Raw genomic sequence first — 18374 nt, forward strand, 5'->3', positions numbered from 1 at the left:
TTGAATTGTGACCAATGTTTGCAATGACTACTATGGGCGGCATGTACTTTAAGTTTGTTTGTAGCGTACTCTTGCGGCAAAATGTAAACAATAACGTCAACAAAGATTGTATTAAATAGATTGTTTTGGGTCTGTCCAAATAAAAATGTAGTACCTAAGTGGTGAGGACTAAGCTCCAATACCAGTGCTAAACAAAACTGATCAGATTTCCTTCTATTGAAAATTGAACTGAAAACGCATTTCTAAAGAAGGGCTTGTTTGGCAGTCCACAGTGCACATATGTTCTGCACATCTCGAGATACTTGGGTTTCCTATGGATGGTGCCTACTATTACAGGAATATTTTTGAGCGGTTTAAAACTATGCCGAGAAAGCAGAGCTTAGCAAGTGCTCTTGGTATCCAAAAAGAAAAGTGGGGGTGGCCGTGCATTTTTCAGAGATAATAAAACTTCAACTTGGAAAAAAATGCCATACATTGCTTTGTATTTTACTGTTTTTAAAATAATTGTTGCTTAATTATCTCTAAAAAATAAGAAATTACCCCCAATTTTCTTTTTAAATTCCAATAGCCCTTGCTAAGATCTGCTTTCCCCACATAGTCATAAACCGCGCAAAAATACTTCTTTATTAATACCATAAATATCACTTGCAGATGATTAGACTTTCAAGTAATAAAATGCCAGTGCTTATACCAAAATTCAGGATGCCATTTCAAAGAAGTGAATCAAATTAAGTAATAGAAGCACCGCTAGGGCAAGGGTTTCATAATTTTTAAAATCGCTCATGTTGCCATCCTTTCTTGTTGTACCTTGAGCTGTTGGTTCATTTTCATTGTGCCTGTAGTTTTTCTGTGCTTATTTGGTTTCTCTCCTCACTAGCTTACAAGTATGCTCTTTTAAAAGCTTACCTCGCCAACGAAAAACCAGCCTTTTTAAAAGCTTACATTCTGCAAAGTAAGTGCTTCAGAAAGTGCTTAGCAATGTGAAAAACAACGATAAATTACATACAATAGTCACATACTAAATTACCCTATCATTAATTGTATGGTCTAGTTTAAAATCACATCAATTCACCGAAATTAATGTACTTCAAATCAACCGAAGGAGCTCACAAATACAGGGTAGCTTTCTGGTGGCTAATAATTACCAACAAGTAATGACTTGAGCAGTATTCACTAAATATTGAGTTATGGATGTGTGTAGGGAGTTACTCAGTACAAAATGTAAGTTGAGAGCAACTCTAGATTCTTGAGTGCTTACATGTAACAAACCCACCCAAGTACTGTGTATTAACCACCTGCTTTATAACCTAAACCAAGCAACAGAATGGTAATACAAATCCTACATTTCTCAAAGTTTTTTATGTTAACTATAAGTGGATGGTAAGACCTTTTTTGTTGCCAACCTGAATGAATATGGTATAATAATTGTTGCTAGCAATCTGTTGAGCGGCAGATAAAGTGCAACCTCAAAATCAGAATTGTATTCAGGTACATGAATTAGAGGACTTGAGGTGGAATGGCCTAGTGCTAAGGGCATCAGAGGTTCCAGCTTCAACTCCTGCTCTGACCACTTGGTTTTGTTTGAAGGTGGCCCAATTTTCAAAACCAAGACCATCAGGGGTTTCACTAAGTTTTGAAGTAGGTGGGCCCCTATAGAAGGGTAGCTGGGAAGAAAATTACACGTGAAGTGGGTTTCTCTATGTTCAGTTTGAAAGTAGGCAGGCACTGACTCTTGTGTATCCTGGTACTGGTACCCGGGTCCCACCTTCTAATGACAACTCTGGACCATGCTATGTTAATAGCCAGCTGGGATTTTTCACAAATGTTATGTTCAGTTTGAATAGCTTGTTCAGTGATTCATTCCAAAATCCCCTAAACTACTACTTACACAGTTGAAAGTTATAAATTCAGGAGTACTTGATAATTCGACATAAAGACGTTCATTATTACTTATTACTTAAATTAACATGTATGCACAATTAGCTTATGGGTAAATCGTATTTAAATGAATATAAATGTACATGTATGAAACATATATTTGAATTGTAGGTGAAAGATTAAATAGAAGAAAGATCCTTGCAGTTAAGCAACTTAAGCAGTCGTGAAAAGAAGGCCTGAAAATAATTATTTATTATTAATGCCTTATTGGCAGACCAATAATTCTTAGAGAGCATGCTTTACTTTAGTCATGTTATTGCAGATTTATAACATGTAGAGGCCTGTGAACACAACAATTTTGCACAATAACTAAAACTACATACTGTACAGTAACAGCACACTTGTTCATGTTCCATTGATTTGAACTTTAATAACACATTCCTTCCAAAATCCCCTAAACTACTACTTACACAGTTGAAAGTTATAAACGTATGTAAATGTGCTTTTATACAGAAGAGTAAAAACCAGTGAAAGAATTCCCTGCCTTGAAGAATTATGAATGACAAGAATCATTATTCATTGCTGTTTAATGGACGCATTGTAAAGGGTTTTTTTTATGAAAATAGAGATCCTGCATAGATAATATCGCTCAGTAACTTAGGTAGCCTTGGAATTCCAATCACATTGGTTGGCACTTAAAATGAATGTACACTTCTGCAGTATGCTATATATCCCTTTTTTTATAACAATCCGGTTAAATCTAAAAACAATATAAAAAGTAGCAGCTGATTTGAAACTGTAACTGAAATTTGCAAGCATCCTTGTTCCGATCAAATTGTCCTGCATGTAAGTCCACCCCTAAAATTTTAGTTGTCTATACACTAATTGAAATTAAAAAAATTGCTACCATGTTGAGATTTTAACTTTAACTTAGGAAAGTACATATTAAATAATATGCCGGTGTAAAATTAGGTTGCATTTGTTTGACTCCTTCAATAATTATTTTCATATTGAATGAAACATACAGAACTTTCCAGACAATATCTGTACCCAATCCCATAGAGGTGATAGTTTCTAAGACTCTCTCCCCCTCTAGAATTTCCAATTTATCTTCAAGTTTTCCTTCAAACTGTTTGCCCTTTAACTTTTTAATTTCCAATCACTTCTGTGTGGGTAATTGAGGGGAGGGTATGAGAGTATTTTCTGGAAGTTCAGAATAGAGTAGACTACTGCTATCTCAATCAACTCACTCAGAGCCAGTAATATTATTACTGAACAACAATAAACAAATTATCCACGGTAAACACAAGATTCACACAAGACAGCCATTGTAAGATAATGTTGGGAGTCTATGGTAGCATGGGCTTCATCCCACTCCCACTAGCTGATTGAAGGAAAATAAATACAGTTTCCTAAAATAGACAGCACTATTTTCGTTTACTTGGAACTGGGACAGCTGTGTTAATTTAAAATATTCTATCACACCTGGGCCCAGTTGTTCGGAGCCTGATTAAGTTAATCCAGGGTTAATTAATATGAACTAAAAAAAAACTTGAATCGATTAATTAAAATTATTAGTGATCAATAAAGATTTTTCCAAAACGTTTTAAGCTATGGTTTATACGGAGACTTTTCTTGATCATTAGCTTAAAATAAGCTTTAAAGAACATTTTTACTAGCGAGATGAAAACCCCTAATGACTTTTAACTATGGATCAGCATTAATCGGCTTTCAAATAACCGAGCCCTGAACTGGAACAACAAAAGAGCAGGTCCCCCCCCCCCCCCCCAAAAAAAAAAAATGTGTCCCTAATTTAGACAGCAGACAGCTTTATTTTGTAAAGAAGGACCAAACATGCATCATCGTCTTTGGGGTGTTATAGCTTTAGAAAGAACTGTCTGATCATCAGGTTGAAGACAACAATAACAAATCTGTGTACTGCTTGATATATAGAAAACAAAAACCTTCAAGTTTTGAATGCAACATCCACAGCCTGTTACAAACAAGCTTCAGAAAATAATGTTGATAAAGAGATGGCCTAAAACTAGTTTCTAAACAATACCCGGCCAGAAACAGACCGAGTTATCTCCTCCTCCTCAAGTAATGATAAACTGACAGCCAACTTAAGCTACTTTAGAGAGCGGCACAATCAATTTCGGAATTTACATGTAAATTAATTTATTTTTTGTTGTTACTTTCAAATGGTTTTTTTGCAGAATGAAACTTACTGGTATAGGCCATCGACAGAATGTCTGTTTTCCAAAGCTACTTGCAAAGCTAAAATTTATAAACTTAGCTTATTAACATACTAATATTAAAGATCTTGAATTCTAAAACAAACCTGAAAGAAACATTTCTCGGAACAAGAATGCTGGCAAGAACACAATATCTTGATACTAAGGAACAGTAAGTTAAAAATCTTGTTAAGATTAAACAAATTAAAACCTACATTTACATGGTACACTCAGCCGCTTACACTGGTGTCCGTTGGGTGTGTCCCACATTCCTAATCCCTCTATGCACAGGAAGCGAATGAACAAATTAATGTCTATCAGGAGGAATTAGAGTTACTGCTTGATGTAGGGCCACTGTATGCTTGACCACCATTGACGTATGAAGTCCCCAGCCCATAAAGATGCCCACAGTACTTTGCGTCATCTATGTTGTCTTCAAAAAACATCTACAGTATGGACAACAGAACAAGCATTTTTATAAAATTAATTTACGAACAAATTTGATATTGATTTCAAAAACTTATGCCCAACATCTAAAAACAGGATTACCGTCGATTGCATCTACCCGTGAACGCACGCGCCCAAAACATGTTTTCACGTGATGTCAAACGTCCGAGTTTCAGGTGTCAAACTTTGAAGTTTTCCCGCCCAAATGTGTGGTTCACTCTGTTCTCTTGACCGTTCATTGTCAGCGTGGTCAAGAAATCAGCAAAAATGTCTTCTCTGATAAGGAGAGCCGAAAAAGTATCGAGGACCTTTTCAGAGACGTGGATGAAGACTTATTGATATATGCTGGAGAATTACGAAGCAATGGTTTTACGTCAACAGCGAGCGCAATTTCCACACCGCCACCGAAAATTATACGGCTCAAAATTAAAACCGAACCTCGGGCTTCAAACGGACTTTACAAGACCAGGGCAATGGCGACAACACGGTAAATGATGTTTTCCGATGTTGATTTGCTTTCTACAAATAGTTTAAGTGATGATTTGAACCAGAATTCTGTACCTTCTGTAATTTTTATCGCAAACGTGCCCGAATTTACTGCGAGTGATCGCTTTGTACAAACACGAAGCGTCTTCAAATTTTACATGCGTGTTTGCACGCACGCAAAAAAACTTTCAGTTTTTTTGCCTCCAATCGCAAATGTATTGTTTATTTCAATAAAATGTTTTGTTGGAAAAGCTTTTTGTTGATTTTTGTGTCTTTGTGTCTTTTGTGTCTTTGTTTGAGAAGCGACAGATGCGTAATCGAGGACAAGTTGCATAAGCGGGTTGAAGTTGATACGCCAAAGGTCTTCATCAACATGCCGTGAATTTTAGTGTGTTTTTCGGCAATTTTTCGCCACTTGCTTGCACCATGGTCTCCAACAGAATAGAGTCTTGGAAAGTACACCTAGGAACTGTTCGAACGTGATTCGACTGTTTGGGAGCCGTGCTTTCAGTCAAGATGTACTGCTTAACGATTTTTGAAACTGATGATTGCTGATGCGTAATCGCCTCCCAACTTCGAATTCTGAAAACCATTCTGAAAAAGAATAATCCTGCGCAAGTTCTTTCACTTGATTACGTAAATCGCTTGAAAGTGGGACGCCTTTCTGATAATTTCGTCCTTTCTTGTTGATTGAAAACATCTTCCCTTTGAGCAGTGGCTGCCGAGAAGTAAAACTTCACATTTGGGCGGGAAAACTTCAAAGTTTGACACCTGAAACTCAGACGTTTGACGTCACGTGAAAACATGTTTTGGGCGCGTGCGTTCACGGGTAGATGCAATCGACGGTAATTTAATAGTTATAAACAGTGCTAATGCATAAATTTTTACTGCCTTTCAGTGAGGGCTAACTTCACTAACTACATGAAACATTTAGTGTAACTTTAAAATATTATAATATTATAACAAAAACATTGCTTGGCATTAAATCCTAAGCCTGGTGTTGTTAATCAAGGTTTTGGTAATTGCACCCAATAAAATTCTATCATTCAACTGATTTGGATCTAGTTTGGCAATCAAATGAAGTGGTGGGTGGCAAAAGGCCCTAAGTGACTCTTGATCTCACGTCAAATTCTCCCCTCCTTTACAAGGAAACACAAGGTAATTTTGAAGGAGAATGTAGCATTTTATCGGAAGTGACTTAGGGCTGTTTTCCAGGCACCCTTTCAAATGTAGTTGAACTCACCAAACTATTTTGTCAATTACATATAATCAAATGTTCAATAACACTGCCTCTTGAATTGAACATAATCAAACTCTCAATTGGTGCTGGCATTTAATATGTTCTTTACGCTTGGCTCACATAATAATTATGTGAGCCTCAGCCAAGTGTTACAAAGTACACACTGTATTAATATTTTCCTCTTACAATTATTGTGAGAGGAAAATATCTCCACTTTGTAACCCAATTTTATTAAGACTACAGTGCTTATCAATGTGCTGTTTCTTTTGTTGTTGTCGTTTTTTTGTTTGTTTTTTCTACAGAATAAAATTATAAGTCTAGAATAGGTCTTATTTTAATTCCCCATTTCTTATCTATTTTTCTTTTTTTTTTTTGTGGGTGATGGCAATTTCCTGTTTAAAGAAAGTCGCTATTATTAATCAAGCTAATGGCATTGATTCAGTTCAGTTGGTTCAATTTCATTCAGTTTAATCACACTTGCTAACAAGTTCCAGTTCAGCTGGGTTTAATTGAGCACAATTGATTTTTGTTTGGTTTTCTTTGAATGACCACACCAGGTCCGAAAATTAATAACGATCAATAGCTTTTCAACAAAATTAATGAATCCTGAAATTAATTACTACTATTCATAGACTTTAAGCAAACTACACGATACAGAATTCAACTTGACAATGAAAGAACATTTACATGTAAGGCATATAATTATTTTAAATAAGCACTGCAATCCCAAAATAAACCAGTTACAGTGTGTAAAACATCTGGATTCTTAACAGCAAATAAACTGAAAACAAGGAACCATTATTGTGCAGACATGCCAGAGAATGGACAAGAAGTGCCAAACACAGTAATATTTAAAGGCAGCATAGCGAACCATAAAATTAATAATTGCTTGAAAAGTCTAGTAAACACACCTCTCTCATTCTAAAAAATGCATTTCCAGTTAAAAGACTGTCACTTCCTGCTTGGTGTTGGGGTCCTACCCTCTCAAGCTAAACAGTAAAAAGAAAACAAGATATAACACATGTCATCTGAAATTCACTGAGCATCAAAAGTTAAACCACATAACACAACTGACCATATTATTCATCTAGGGGGAATCCTTTGTCCTAGCTTATGGGAATACTAGTGCATCACTGAGGTTTTCCTTACCCCCACCCAACACTTTTTTCACCAACAGAAGAGACTTGGCATCACATTTTAAGGTAAATGGTAGAAATAATAAGGTCAGCGTGATTTCCCTATAGCCATTCACCGTGTCTGCACAAGGGTGAGTAGTTTTAAGTAAACATGTTAGCTACAAACTCAAGAGTTATTTTGCACGATTTTCATACACTTGCATGTACTAAATCTTTTGAATAAAGGTAAACAGAAATCTGAAGTTTACTGTTTGACCTAAACGCTATGGCAAACCTCTCTGTTACCATTTATTAATTATACACTTCTGTGGAGAAATTGGTAAATACAGCTGTAGACAGAAAAAGTGGGATAAAGTTTCTTGTCTAAGGAAACAACATAACAATGCGGAAATCAACCTAAACTGAAACCACTGACCCTCTTTCATCAAAAGCTTCAGTTGCATGGGCTAATTGGCGTGTTACAATTATTTGTTGGCTGATTTATTTTTCTGTTGATGCAATATGGGGTGAAATTGGCCTGATTCAAGAAATCTGTAGTGCTCACTACCATAGATTTTAAAAATCACACAAATTTTTGGCCACTCACTCACTTTCTTTGTCAAATTAGGCCCGATCAGCCTGATTTGTTGGTAAGTGTAAAATTAGCTTTTACCTCTAGCAACTCAGCTACTTCCTGTAGGCCACCTTTGAGACTCTTGCAACTCTTCATCAAGTATTTCACGTCATAAATATTTGGAAAATATAGCTTGAGAAGGTCAAAGAATTCAGACTCTTCACTTGGCAAGTTCTGTGCAGTTAGGACTTTTAGAAGGTAGGCAAAATCGTAACCACTAGGAAATAAAAGAAACAGTTAGAATGCAGAGCAAAATACAGCAGGTAACTCTGACAGATTAAACCTGTCTCCAGGGTTCTTGTCAGGAGCCTGTAGCTGGTTATTTTTACTGTCTATTCACATAAATGTTACTGGCTATTGTGAAAAAATGTTTCCTAAATTATCGAAACCAGTTTCAAATATCATTGTATTTTGAAAACAATCGTCCTTGTCTTGGGAATTTCCTTTCCATAAATAATGTTAAAACATCCAGCAGATAATATCTTGTTAAAAATCCATCGCCTGTAAAGAAATCACTCTTGGTTTGAGCATTTTCTTTCGTCAAAAACAATGCTGACTTCAAGCTCAACCATGTTTGGTTTCCATTCTTCCCGTGGCCATCTCGCTCCCATCATTCCCTGGGAGACATTGATAAAGATGGCATCCACTTGCTATTGCAAATTTATTGCGGTACCTCTTTTTGGAAATTATCTTAACAAGAACCCTGCGTTCAATACTGGAATAATAACAAATGGCAGTAAAAAATACACTAACTGTACCTATGAAACGATAACCATTTGACATCTTCATTCAGCACAAGTCCTGATGTTATGAGAAGCTCTGCAAAGTCACCAACATCAATTCCGTCTTCCTCGTGCCTTTTAAACTGGATACCTGCTCGGTTGAGTAAATCTATAGAATCCTGGGCATACATATCTTCCCTGAAATAGAAAGTTATCAACTTAATTTCCCTTAACTATAATTGTAAACAGGAAAACAGGCACAACCTTTTTTGTTTGGCACAAAAAGAGAATTATTCAGTGAAATGAAAAGTGAAATATCAATTTAAAACGTTAAAAGAACATTTCATTGAAAAACATGTTCAAGACATGTAAGAAAGGTTGCTGCTATTACATTAAGTCCTATATACATCTAGGCATTAATATTATACTGTCCTGACTAAAGTGAACAACTGCTATTGACATTGACTGACACTTGAATAAAGTTTTATTAAGCTGAAGACAATCTTTACTTTGCCATTTTTCTGCCTGACACATGAAATTAAGTATATTGCAGGATATTATTCTGTTGACTATGGACAATGAATATTCAGTGTACCATGATAATATCCGGGCAGTGTTACAATGTATTGAATAATAATTCTTTTTATTATCCCACGATTATGTCATTTCACCAAATAAGGTCAACAAAATGTGCAAAATATAAGACTGTAATACACTGTAGTGTCCCGGTTTGACCGGTTTACAACAGAGCGAATATGGGCAACAACATTTCACTGGCTTTCTGCATTGTTTACGTCATTCGCACGCGGTATATACTGATAGACAGATAATGCCGGGTGTATTTCAACAATCTTACCAGAAAAGAGAAGCCAAAAATCACAAACTCTTTTTTGGAATAATAAATCTCTCATTCGATGGTTTTACGTATAATACAGGCAGACATTGTGCACGTAGCTCATATTTTTCCTTTCCCCTTCAGGACACTGAAAAATACTATGCAACTCACAAAATATCCATGCATATTATGTGTAAAACGCTCAAATAAGATATAATGGTATGTAGTTTTGGCCGAGGATTTAGCACTTGTCCTGAACACCTGTGAGTGTCCTGACTCTGTTAACATTTGAAACAATTGCCACAAAATTCGTTTTACTACGATTGACCACCACCAAAAACTTAATCTCAACTTTGGTAGCCTATCATGGGAAATATGATTGGTAATCCTGCACTAAATTACACTGTACTGTTGTAAATACCGGTTACTCCATCTATCAACATACTTACGTCAGATTAAACTTGAAGTTGAACTGACATGTGGCCCCAACAGGTGCTTGCTGTCCTTTTTCATTATAAAACGACAAACCAAGCTGTATGATCTTCAACAAGTCTACATTGCACCTAAGAAGTTGGTACTGGTAGTCAGACGTGCTGCGGAACTCTCCTATAGGCCGAGCCACAACACCAGGAAATTCTGTGTCCTGCAATAAGTATTAACAAGGGCATCACCATCGCCGTATTTTTAAGAGTTTGAAGCGAGAAGGTAGACTTGTGCCACATAAAGCAAAGGAGGAAAGGAACCAATCTTTAATAGTGTAAGTGCCAACATGGACCGACAGGGAATTTCTCCTTACATTATTCCTACTTGAACATACAAACAAGTTACGAGAAAAAAGAAAATGATCACCACTAGCAAAACGAGAAAAATAAGGAGAATATGTGTGTTGATATCTGGGCTTAAAGGTTTTTCCCCCGGGGATGTGGGAGGGAGGGGGGGTTTCCTTGGAATGTGGGGGTGTGCAGCTCAGTTCTCCAGACCAAAATAAGTAATTTTCAGAACTGACCTCTAAAATTTATACCAATGTTCAGACCTGGGCCCAGTTGTTCAAAGAGTGAATAATGTCATCCAATGGATAAATCTCTATCCAGAGGATAAAATGTAATCTAACTGATACATTTTATCCGATGGATAGCGATTTATACACTGGATAAAGTTATTTACACTTTGAACAACTGGGGCCTGGTTTTTAGAATCAAAATGGTTAAAATCAATACCTTATTTCAGACCAAAACAGCTCAAAAACCATACCCTTTGGTGCCACACATACCCCAGGAGTGGCGGGGGTATGCGGAAGAAATTAAGTACAAGGCTAGCGCAACGAAGTTCTGAACAGGAAGCTGTAGTCATTTTCGGTTAAATTACTTGCCTAATCCTTCAAACTTCTGGATTATAACCTGGTTGTTATATGTGATAAGCAAAAGGTTATTTGTTTGGCTGCCACAAAGCCTCCTATTATTCCAGCTCCAAATAATGGAAAAGGAGACTGTTATGAGGGAAGGGTGGCATTGGCCTGAATTAAAATTATAAGTTCTATGGTTAAGTCAATTTAATTTGACTCCAAGTCAAAAATCAAGAGGAAATAGGAACTTAACTCACCATAGCAACATACGGATAGTTTTCCACTATATCTCGAATTTTGGCGAACTCTTCCTCCGTGTTATTTTTCCAAACATCCCTGATGTTGAAATTCGGCACGTTGGACGGCATTTTGTTTTACAGTCACAACGTTCTGCACCCTGGGTTAGCTGAAGATGTCTCTATGCATACGTAGATCCGCTTCCTATCCTTGCAGGTTAAAACCTGCCCTCCAGGAAATAAACTCTGACGAAGTAATAACCACACAAGAGTGAAAAAATATCGCAAACAACATGCATGGCTCGCTTTCAGCTGCAATAATGTTCAGAATAAAGATGCACGCGAGGAAGGCGATCCGTTCTTTTGATTTCCTTGCAAGTAAACCACTCACCTTGCTCTCCTCAAAAATCTTCTTTTTCTGTGGAACGCCCAAATCACTCAAATATGAGAATAAATCATAGAATCATCGAATTCAATGAGTCCAAATCTTTCTTCCGTCCTTTCTTTCTGTTAAATCGTCAAGATGGCGGCTGCGCATAATTCGATCAGCTAATGCGCATTCGTTTTTGGTGAAAGCCGCATGAACAAATACCTCGGGCACTCAAACTCGTCCCCAGAGCCCGCTTTTTTTTTGGTCAGCACCAGGAACGCGGGCACACTAGGGGCTCCAGGGAGGAGATTGCCCAGGCATACCAAAAAACAGAAAGTCCGTGGATATGCATAGTCTTACATTTGCCCATATAGGGTATCAATATATTTTTTTTCAATTAAAATCTATAACTCAAATTTTTTACTACAAAAATCCGAGTTGTATAATTTTCAAATTATACAAATTATACAACTCGGATTTTTACCGCAAAAATCCGAGTTTTATAATTTCAAATTATACAGCTCGGATTTTCACTACAAAAATCCAAGTTGTAAGCCTCGTGCGATTTACAACTCGCAAATTAGGAAGAGGTGAGGGTGAAGAAATCGATGAATATTGTTTATAGTTTGAATTGCATTCAAGGAACTATGACTATGTATGAACTATGACTATGTATGAGTAAATTAAATTTCTAGCTGACAAAAAGAACGTGGCAGCAAGTAGTCTGGACAAATAGCAATAGCAGACTGGAGCTGGAGAAACACTGGAAAATAATATTTGCAAGACTTCCAAGGCCCAAACTATTACAGTATGTGAGAAATTTCAATTTTATCGAACTCGATAATGTAAAAAATTTGACGGGAATTTTATGGTTCTCTCAACGGCGTTTTTTGTTTCTTCGAAAAAAAGAGAAATTAATTTTTAAGTTACTGCACCAAGAATCTCGGGTGACATTACCCCCAAAGAAACCGCTAGTTTTTGGAATTAAATTTGAATTCTTTTAAGGCTATTTTTTAAGGCCTTCCCAACAGATTTTCCACCGAAACCAGGAGGCCCTTTATGGGCGCCTGACCGAAACGAATCGCTGCGGATGGCCCTGAATTTTCCTTTCTTATGTTTATTTTTATTTACAATATCTCTTGTTTCAACGCCTGGAATTTAAAAAGTTATAAAACTGTATTTATCAAAAATGAAACTGAGAACAACTGCAGGGCATGAATTACATCAGTTTGAAAGGGGAAACAAAATGACTTAACCCTTATCATGCTTACTTTGACCAGCGGAAATATCAGTTTTAAAATCATTCTTATTAAAATTTTAATCAAACACTACGCCATAGGCTATGGGGTATTAAAAAAATAATAATAACTGAGACAAGAGAGTCGGCATGATGGCACTAGAGACTTTAAGCATCGACGACGGGAACGGCAACGGCGACGTGAGATTGTGAGGGAAAACCCAAATGTCACATTGCGCATGTCTGGCGGGAAATATCTAGACGTTCTGCTCCGGAACCCGACGTGAGAAAGCTTTGTTTGGCGTTGCTCGAAAACGTGAGTAACATTTCACATATTTTACCTCCGTTTCGCCCCGAAAAAATGATATTTTTAATATCGCTTGGCACTTAAGGATACCGTAGGAAAAGAACGCATTGAGTTGTTGCTTTATTTTTTCCAAAACTATAATAACTTCATCAGTCGGCTGTTTCAAAACAGAAAGCTAGTGACGATGCCTGAAAAATTAGAAATGACTTGCGAGTCTGACACTATTTATCGATGTTTCTCTCTAACATCAGTGTAACATTACTTTTTCTTATTCAAAACAAGACACACTAGAACTTTTAATTTACCTTTAAGCTGGAGAAAAATAAACAGTCTATGTTGCTCAAAAATAGCATCCAAACCACAAACCACTGTGTCATATCGTAGTTTTCAGTTCTTTAGATGTAAAGATAACGAAATTCGCACGCGTGCTCGCACTGCTAAAGCGTTTCTTGAAATCTCAGCCTTCGATGCAGAACATTTCAAGGAAATTAATGTTAATCTAGTTGCCATTTCTAGTTATATCAATGATTTTTATTACGACCTAAAAATCGGCCTGATATCAAATGCTCTGATTTGTTTACATCGGAAAACTGCAACTCCGACAAACACGTCCTCGTTAACAGCAGTAAAAATTCTTAATTGGTTATTTCATTCTTAAAATCGATTTCTGACTTCTTTTAACGAAGACTTGATCGGGTGCTTTCCATTCGACGAAATTTTCGGGTGGGAATCGAATGGAACAGGATCTTTTCCGAAAAAATTTTCGAAAATTTAGGACAACCTTTTCAGTGTTCCCGAAAAGTGGAAACCGAACGAGAATAAGCCCGTTCCATTCGAGACCGAAATTCCCGAAAATTCAAACCGAAATTTTTGGTGAATGGAAAGCGCCCGATCGTATTTAATCCTCTTCGAGGGAAGTTGTCGTCCTATTGCGCCTGCTTAACTGCTTCCAATTTCGCGACGCAACCGCGTCCTCTCCTCAGTCTTTCCTCGGTTTCTCCGTCGCCGTTGCCGTTCCCGTCGTCGATGCTTAAAGTCCCTATTGCCATACCGAGACCGGATATAGTTTCAACATCATTCTTATTAAAATTTTAATCAAACACGGCTACGCCTTAGGCTATGAGGTATTAAAAAAAATAACAGCAGAAACAAGAGAGTCGGTATGATGGCATTGCCATAGAAACCGGACATTATTTATTTATTTATTTATTTATTTATTTATTAACATGTGTGTTGAAAGGTTTTATTTCTTTACACGTAGCTGGAATGCTAAAAAAAGCAAATGTAAAAGTTCCGTATAGTTTTCTGAAAGGTGACCAATCATGCTTGACTTCTGTTGTTTGAAAGCTTGAACAGTCACAGGTTTCGAACTCCTTCAGCTAGAGAGACAGACCAGTTCCTTTGAAACTACGAGGTGGTCTCGGCTCGATTCATTTCTGAAATGGACAAAATAATTGTCAAGGGTGCCTTATTTTAATTTGCTTGATCCGCTAAGAGCTTTGCGAAGAGACTACTTTAATTTCTTCCACAACTTCTTCCACAAAAGCTTCTTCGTTAAGGTCGGGAGACAGTCGCAGCCCGTACTGGAAGAATTTCAATATTTGATCTTGAAATGCATTTCTTCAAAGAAATTAAAATTTTGAAATATTCTGCGCGGAAGGAACGATTCATGACGCCGTATATGATGGGATTAAGGGAAGTGCTAGCAAATCCGAAACAAGTGTAGCTCACATAGACTTGTCGTTTGAGCTTCCAATCTGCGTTGATGAAATCGATCAAATCGATCACTAAGACAGGAGTCCAGCAAGTTAGGAAACCTATAACAACGACTAGGAGGGTATACGTAACATTTACTTCCTCTACTGAAAACCGTGAATCCTCACAAGTTAAGCAGTTTAGTGGGCCACGTAAGGGGTAAATTCGTTGTCGAAAAACAGCAACGTTATGATTGTGTACAGTGACGAAAACCTTTGTGTAACAACCTATGATGACAACGAGTGGAATAGCCACATAAACGAGAACCAAATATGCTCCGTAACCGTCGTACAGGCTTTCAGCGTTGTGTGCACAGAATACTTTTCCGGTATGGAAGAAAAATTCATGCCCGGCAACAACGTAAGGTAATGGAGCGAAAAAAGCCATAATCCACAGAATCGCGATTGTTATTTTTGTGGTCTTCATGTTGAAGATTTTCTGATACTGTGCGCGGGAACGAACAACGCGAAAATATCTGTTAACAGCAGTCACGGCTAAGGTTTGCAACGAAACGGCGCACATGAGAAGAATCCAAAATCCTTGAAGCTGGCAAGTGAAGTTGTTAAACGGCCATTTTCCAATCATAAGAGAAGCCACTGAAAATGGAATTCCCAGCAAAGACATCAGGAAGTCTGAAGCAGCCAGAGTCATGATGTACATGTTGGGAACAGTTCTGCGAAGATTTGGGTTTTTGATGACCGCGATTCCAAGTAAAAGATTTCCGAAAAAGGAGACTAAGTTGATTAAGATCAAAAAGCTGGATTCGATAGCTCGTGTTGTGTTGGAGCGGGTGTTTAATTCCCAGGCAAAGGTTTCAATCGATGTTAAGGTGTGGTTGAAGAGCATTTTGTATTGTTGGACGTCCATGTAGACTGAGGTTAGTGTGTGCCGGACCAAAACTAATTTGACCAGCCGTCAGAAAACCTTCGTCTGCGTACGGGGAGTGTAAACTCGCGTCGCCTAATTTAGTATTAGTTCCACAAGCTGTTGGTTCAGGAGTTGCATTGCTTCAATTATCTCTTGAGAATGGAGCCTGTATTTACATTTAAAGCTTTTATCAAACGGATGTTTAAGTAAAGTTTCGACTCTGTCACCGATGCAACGCTGATATGATTTCATCTGTGGTGCGGTGTGATAGATACCGTATGAAAATCGGAAAACGATGTGACAAAATCAAAATCAGGCTATGATAAAGTTTGCCGACAACTGATCTCAGCGCTGAATTATTTTTTCGCGGGTAAAAGATAATTATTTTCCAAAACATGAAGTCAATATTTTTTACTTATTCATTATTTGACATGTCAATCCAGCCGAATAATGATTGTTCCGCAGTCATTTGTTGTTTGATCCTTTTAACACACTCGACAATAGATAATAAGACTATTCAATTCTGTGTACGGAAACAGCGATTGGCCGAACCCTAAACAGTTTTGGTGTTTGAAAAAAAAAAACTTTAAAAACGTATAGATACAAGTAGATATCTCCACGTAAATTTGAAGCTTTATATTGGGCGTACAGCAAATTGCAAAGGTTAAACTTTGTAAAAATTAAAATTGTTATTAAAGATTCTGTTATGTCTGGAGAAGTACTTTTAATGTCATCATTTCTTTGTTGCCTTGTGTAACTTTTTTAAGTGCGTTTCATCACGTAGAAGTTAATTGCATCTCCAATCACATTTAAATGACAATAGTCTCGTCGAATTCTGTTGACTGTCTTTGTCGAACGCAGGTTATAGAGTTGGCAAGGTTTAGATAAGACAATAATCGAAATAGCTTAAAGCCCAGTATGCGTCAGTGATTTGGTATTGAAGATTTTTCCAAGGATCAAGCTTTTCAACTAGAAGCCGTGAATTTCACGGGGAATTTCATCGTGCATTGCTTTTTATAATAATGATAACAATCATCATCATCATCATCATCATCATCATCATAATAATAATTTATTTATTTATATTTATTTATTTATATACATTATTTATACAGAAATTAATAATAATCATAATCATAATCATCATCATTATCATTATTATTATTATTATTATTATTATTATTATTATTATTATTATTATTATTATTCATCCTCTGTAGCTTGGACAAACCTGTCCCATGGCGACATCAGTTGTAGAACTGACTCGACAGAGTCTGACTAATAACGGCTTAGTTTTCATAACGACTGCCAAAATCTTGTTTTCAACAACCTCCCCAACCCAACCCACCCCTTCCCTCCCCCCATGGCAATTCCAGGCATTTGAGATGTGTTACTCTGCCGTGAAGGGGGGTTAGGGTTTGATCAGGGTGGGTAATTTGAACCGAACCGACTGAACTTGTAAGAAACTAATTTCTGCCCACCATTACATTTACCTCTCGAATTGAATCGAAATCGATTTCCAAGTAATATTTAAAGCACTGTTCCTTTAAGAGTCTGCTGATAAACATTGTACCATGTCAACCGTGATAGTACATGAAATGTGTTAACTTGAGGTGAGTTCTGTCTCTAATCTGACTTGAGGTTTCAGTGGTAAGAAATTATCGCTCAAATTTATTCAAAAAATTTAAAACGCTCGCTATATAGGACGTTTTTGGCAAACTAGGTCTACCATGGTCCCCCTCTTTAGTATCAATATTGATAATATGAGGACCGTGAAGTACAACTGTTCAGATTTGAAAGGGGGGTCCCCACCCCTGGCCCTCCCCAGTGAACCAGACATTTTCGTCCTATTCCTCGATCGCGCAGAATAGCCAATTTTCTCGGGAATGTTCTTACAGTGTGTAAAATGTTATAGGTCTGGCATACATATGTTTTGGATTGGAGTATCGCTGTATATTTTTACGAGCTATGCCGAACTGGGCGAGTCAAAAAAGGAACAGCGATACTACACACGAAATACTATTAGTAAGATGTTTATTATCCAGCTTTTGTGATAAGTAGCAAAGAAAGCTATCAACCCTTTTAGCAGTGAGCAGAGAAAGAACGGAGGGATCTTTGCTTGCAGGGTAAGAAAATTACAAGAAATAATTTAAACAAGACGAGCGCGCGCAAGTCAGTAGAACACCGGGTTTTTACCCTGACGAATAACCGCCAAACAGTTTTTTCTAGTACAAATAAGCAACTGTACGAATATCGCGTTTTATTATCTGAACTCGTTTCGTGCGTTATTCGAAAAGTGCTAAGTCGAGAATATTCCTTGTGCACAGTAAGCTTCATGAGAGCTGATTTCATTGGCTGCCAACGTGCACCTGTCCTCTACTGCATGGGATGTATTTAGTTTCTGGGATATTGTATTGTTTGGTTTCTTTGTAAAGTTTTTCTACAGCTCTACTAGTCTTGTAATATGATTTTATTTCTATGGAAGTTGCAATCTTTAAGTTACTGTTGGTAACTGTTGTAATGAGTATACAAAGATATAACTCAGTTGTCATATCATATCAAATTGCCACATGAAGGCATAAACATTTTATAAAATTTCAACTAGCAAAGGCTGATCAATTAAGCAATTCTTTTAAGAAACGTTTACTGTTTACATTCAAGCGCAAAAC

General features: G+C 37.1%; 3 protein-coding genes across 3 annotated transcripts in view; all 3 read right to left on the reverse strand.

Annotated features, from left to right (window-relative positions):
* Nucleotides 1–4055: 4055 nt before the first annotated feature.
* Nucleotides 4056–11710, reverse strand: LOC146451732 (CCR4-NOT transcription complex subunit 7-like). Its single transcript, XM_085098884.1, has 7 exons — nucleotides 11561–11710; nucleotides 11191–11415; nucleotides 10041–10234; nucleotides 8793–8954; nucleotides 8074–8251; nucleotides 7197–7274; nucleotides 4056–4558 (listed from the first exon to the last, which is right to left on the reverse strand). The coding sequence occupies exons 2-7, from the start codon at nucleotides 11299–11301 to the stop codon at nucleotides 4430–4432; spliced, it is 852 nt and encodes a 283-aa protein (XP_084955010.1). The 5' UTR covers nucleotides 11302–11415; nucleotides 11561–11710; the 3' UTR covers nucleotides 4056–4429.
* A 2899-nt stretch (nucleotides 11711–14609) lies between these two features.
* LOC146451733 (melatonin receptor type 1A-like) lies at nucleotides 14610–16688 on the reverse strand. The gene has a single exon (XM_085098872.1). The coding sequence runs from the start codon at nucleotides 15703–15705 to the stop codon at nucleotides 14638–14640; it is 1068 nt and encodes a 355-aa protein (XP_084954998.1). The 5' UTR covers nucleotides 15706–16688; the 3' UTR covers nucleotides 14610–14637.
* Nucleotides 16689–17748: 1060 nt separating this feature from the next.
* Nucleotides 17749–18374, reverse strand: part of LOC146451734 (melatonin-related receptor-like) — a 2596-nt gene continuing 1970 nt past the window's right edge. The window contains exon 1 of the mRNA XM_085098822.1: nucleotides 17749–18374. This exon is cut by the window's right edge and continues 1970 nt beyond it. The gene's annotated coding sequence lies outside the window, so the exon portion shown is untranslated.

The sequence above is a fragment of the Pavona decussata genome, unplaced genomic scaffold, assembly GCF_977016875.1.
Source record: "Pavona decussata unplaced genomic scaffold, jaPavDecu1.1 SCAFFOLD_386, whole genome shotgun sequence".
In the NCBI taxonomy this organism is placed as follows: domain Eukaryota; kingdom Metazoa; phylum Cnidaria; class Anthozoa; order Scleractinia; family Agariciidae; genus Pavona; species Pavona decussata.

Bases quoted from the DNA above. Each gene is read 5' to 3' on its own strand.
- LOC146451732 (XM_085098884.1), bottom strand. From the start codon at position 11,301: ATGCCGTCCAACGTGCCGAATTTCAACATCAGGGATGTTTGGAAAAAT. The intron at 8,955-10,040 runs GTAAGTATGTTG...TTTCTATTTCAG, and splicing joins AACTTCAAGTTTAATCTGAC to GGAAGATATGTATGCCCAGG. The intron at 4,559-7,196 runs GTGTGTTTACTA...TCCATACTGTAG, and splicing joins CATTTTTTAGAATGAGAGAG to ATGTTTTTTGAAGACAACAT.
- LOC146451733 (XM_085098872.1), bottom strand. From the start codon at position 15,705: ATGGACGTCCAACAATACAAAATGCTCTTCAACCACACCTTAACATCG.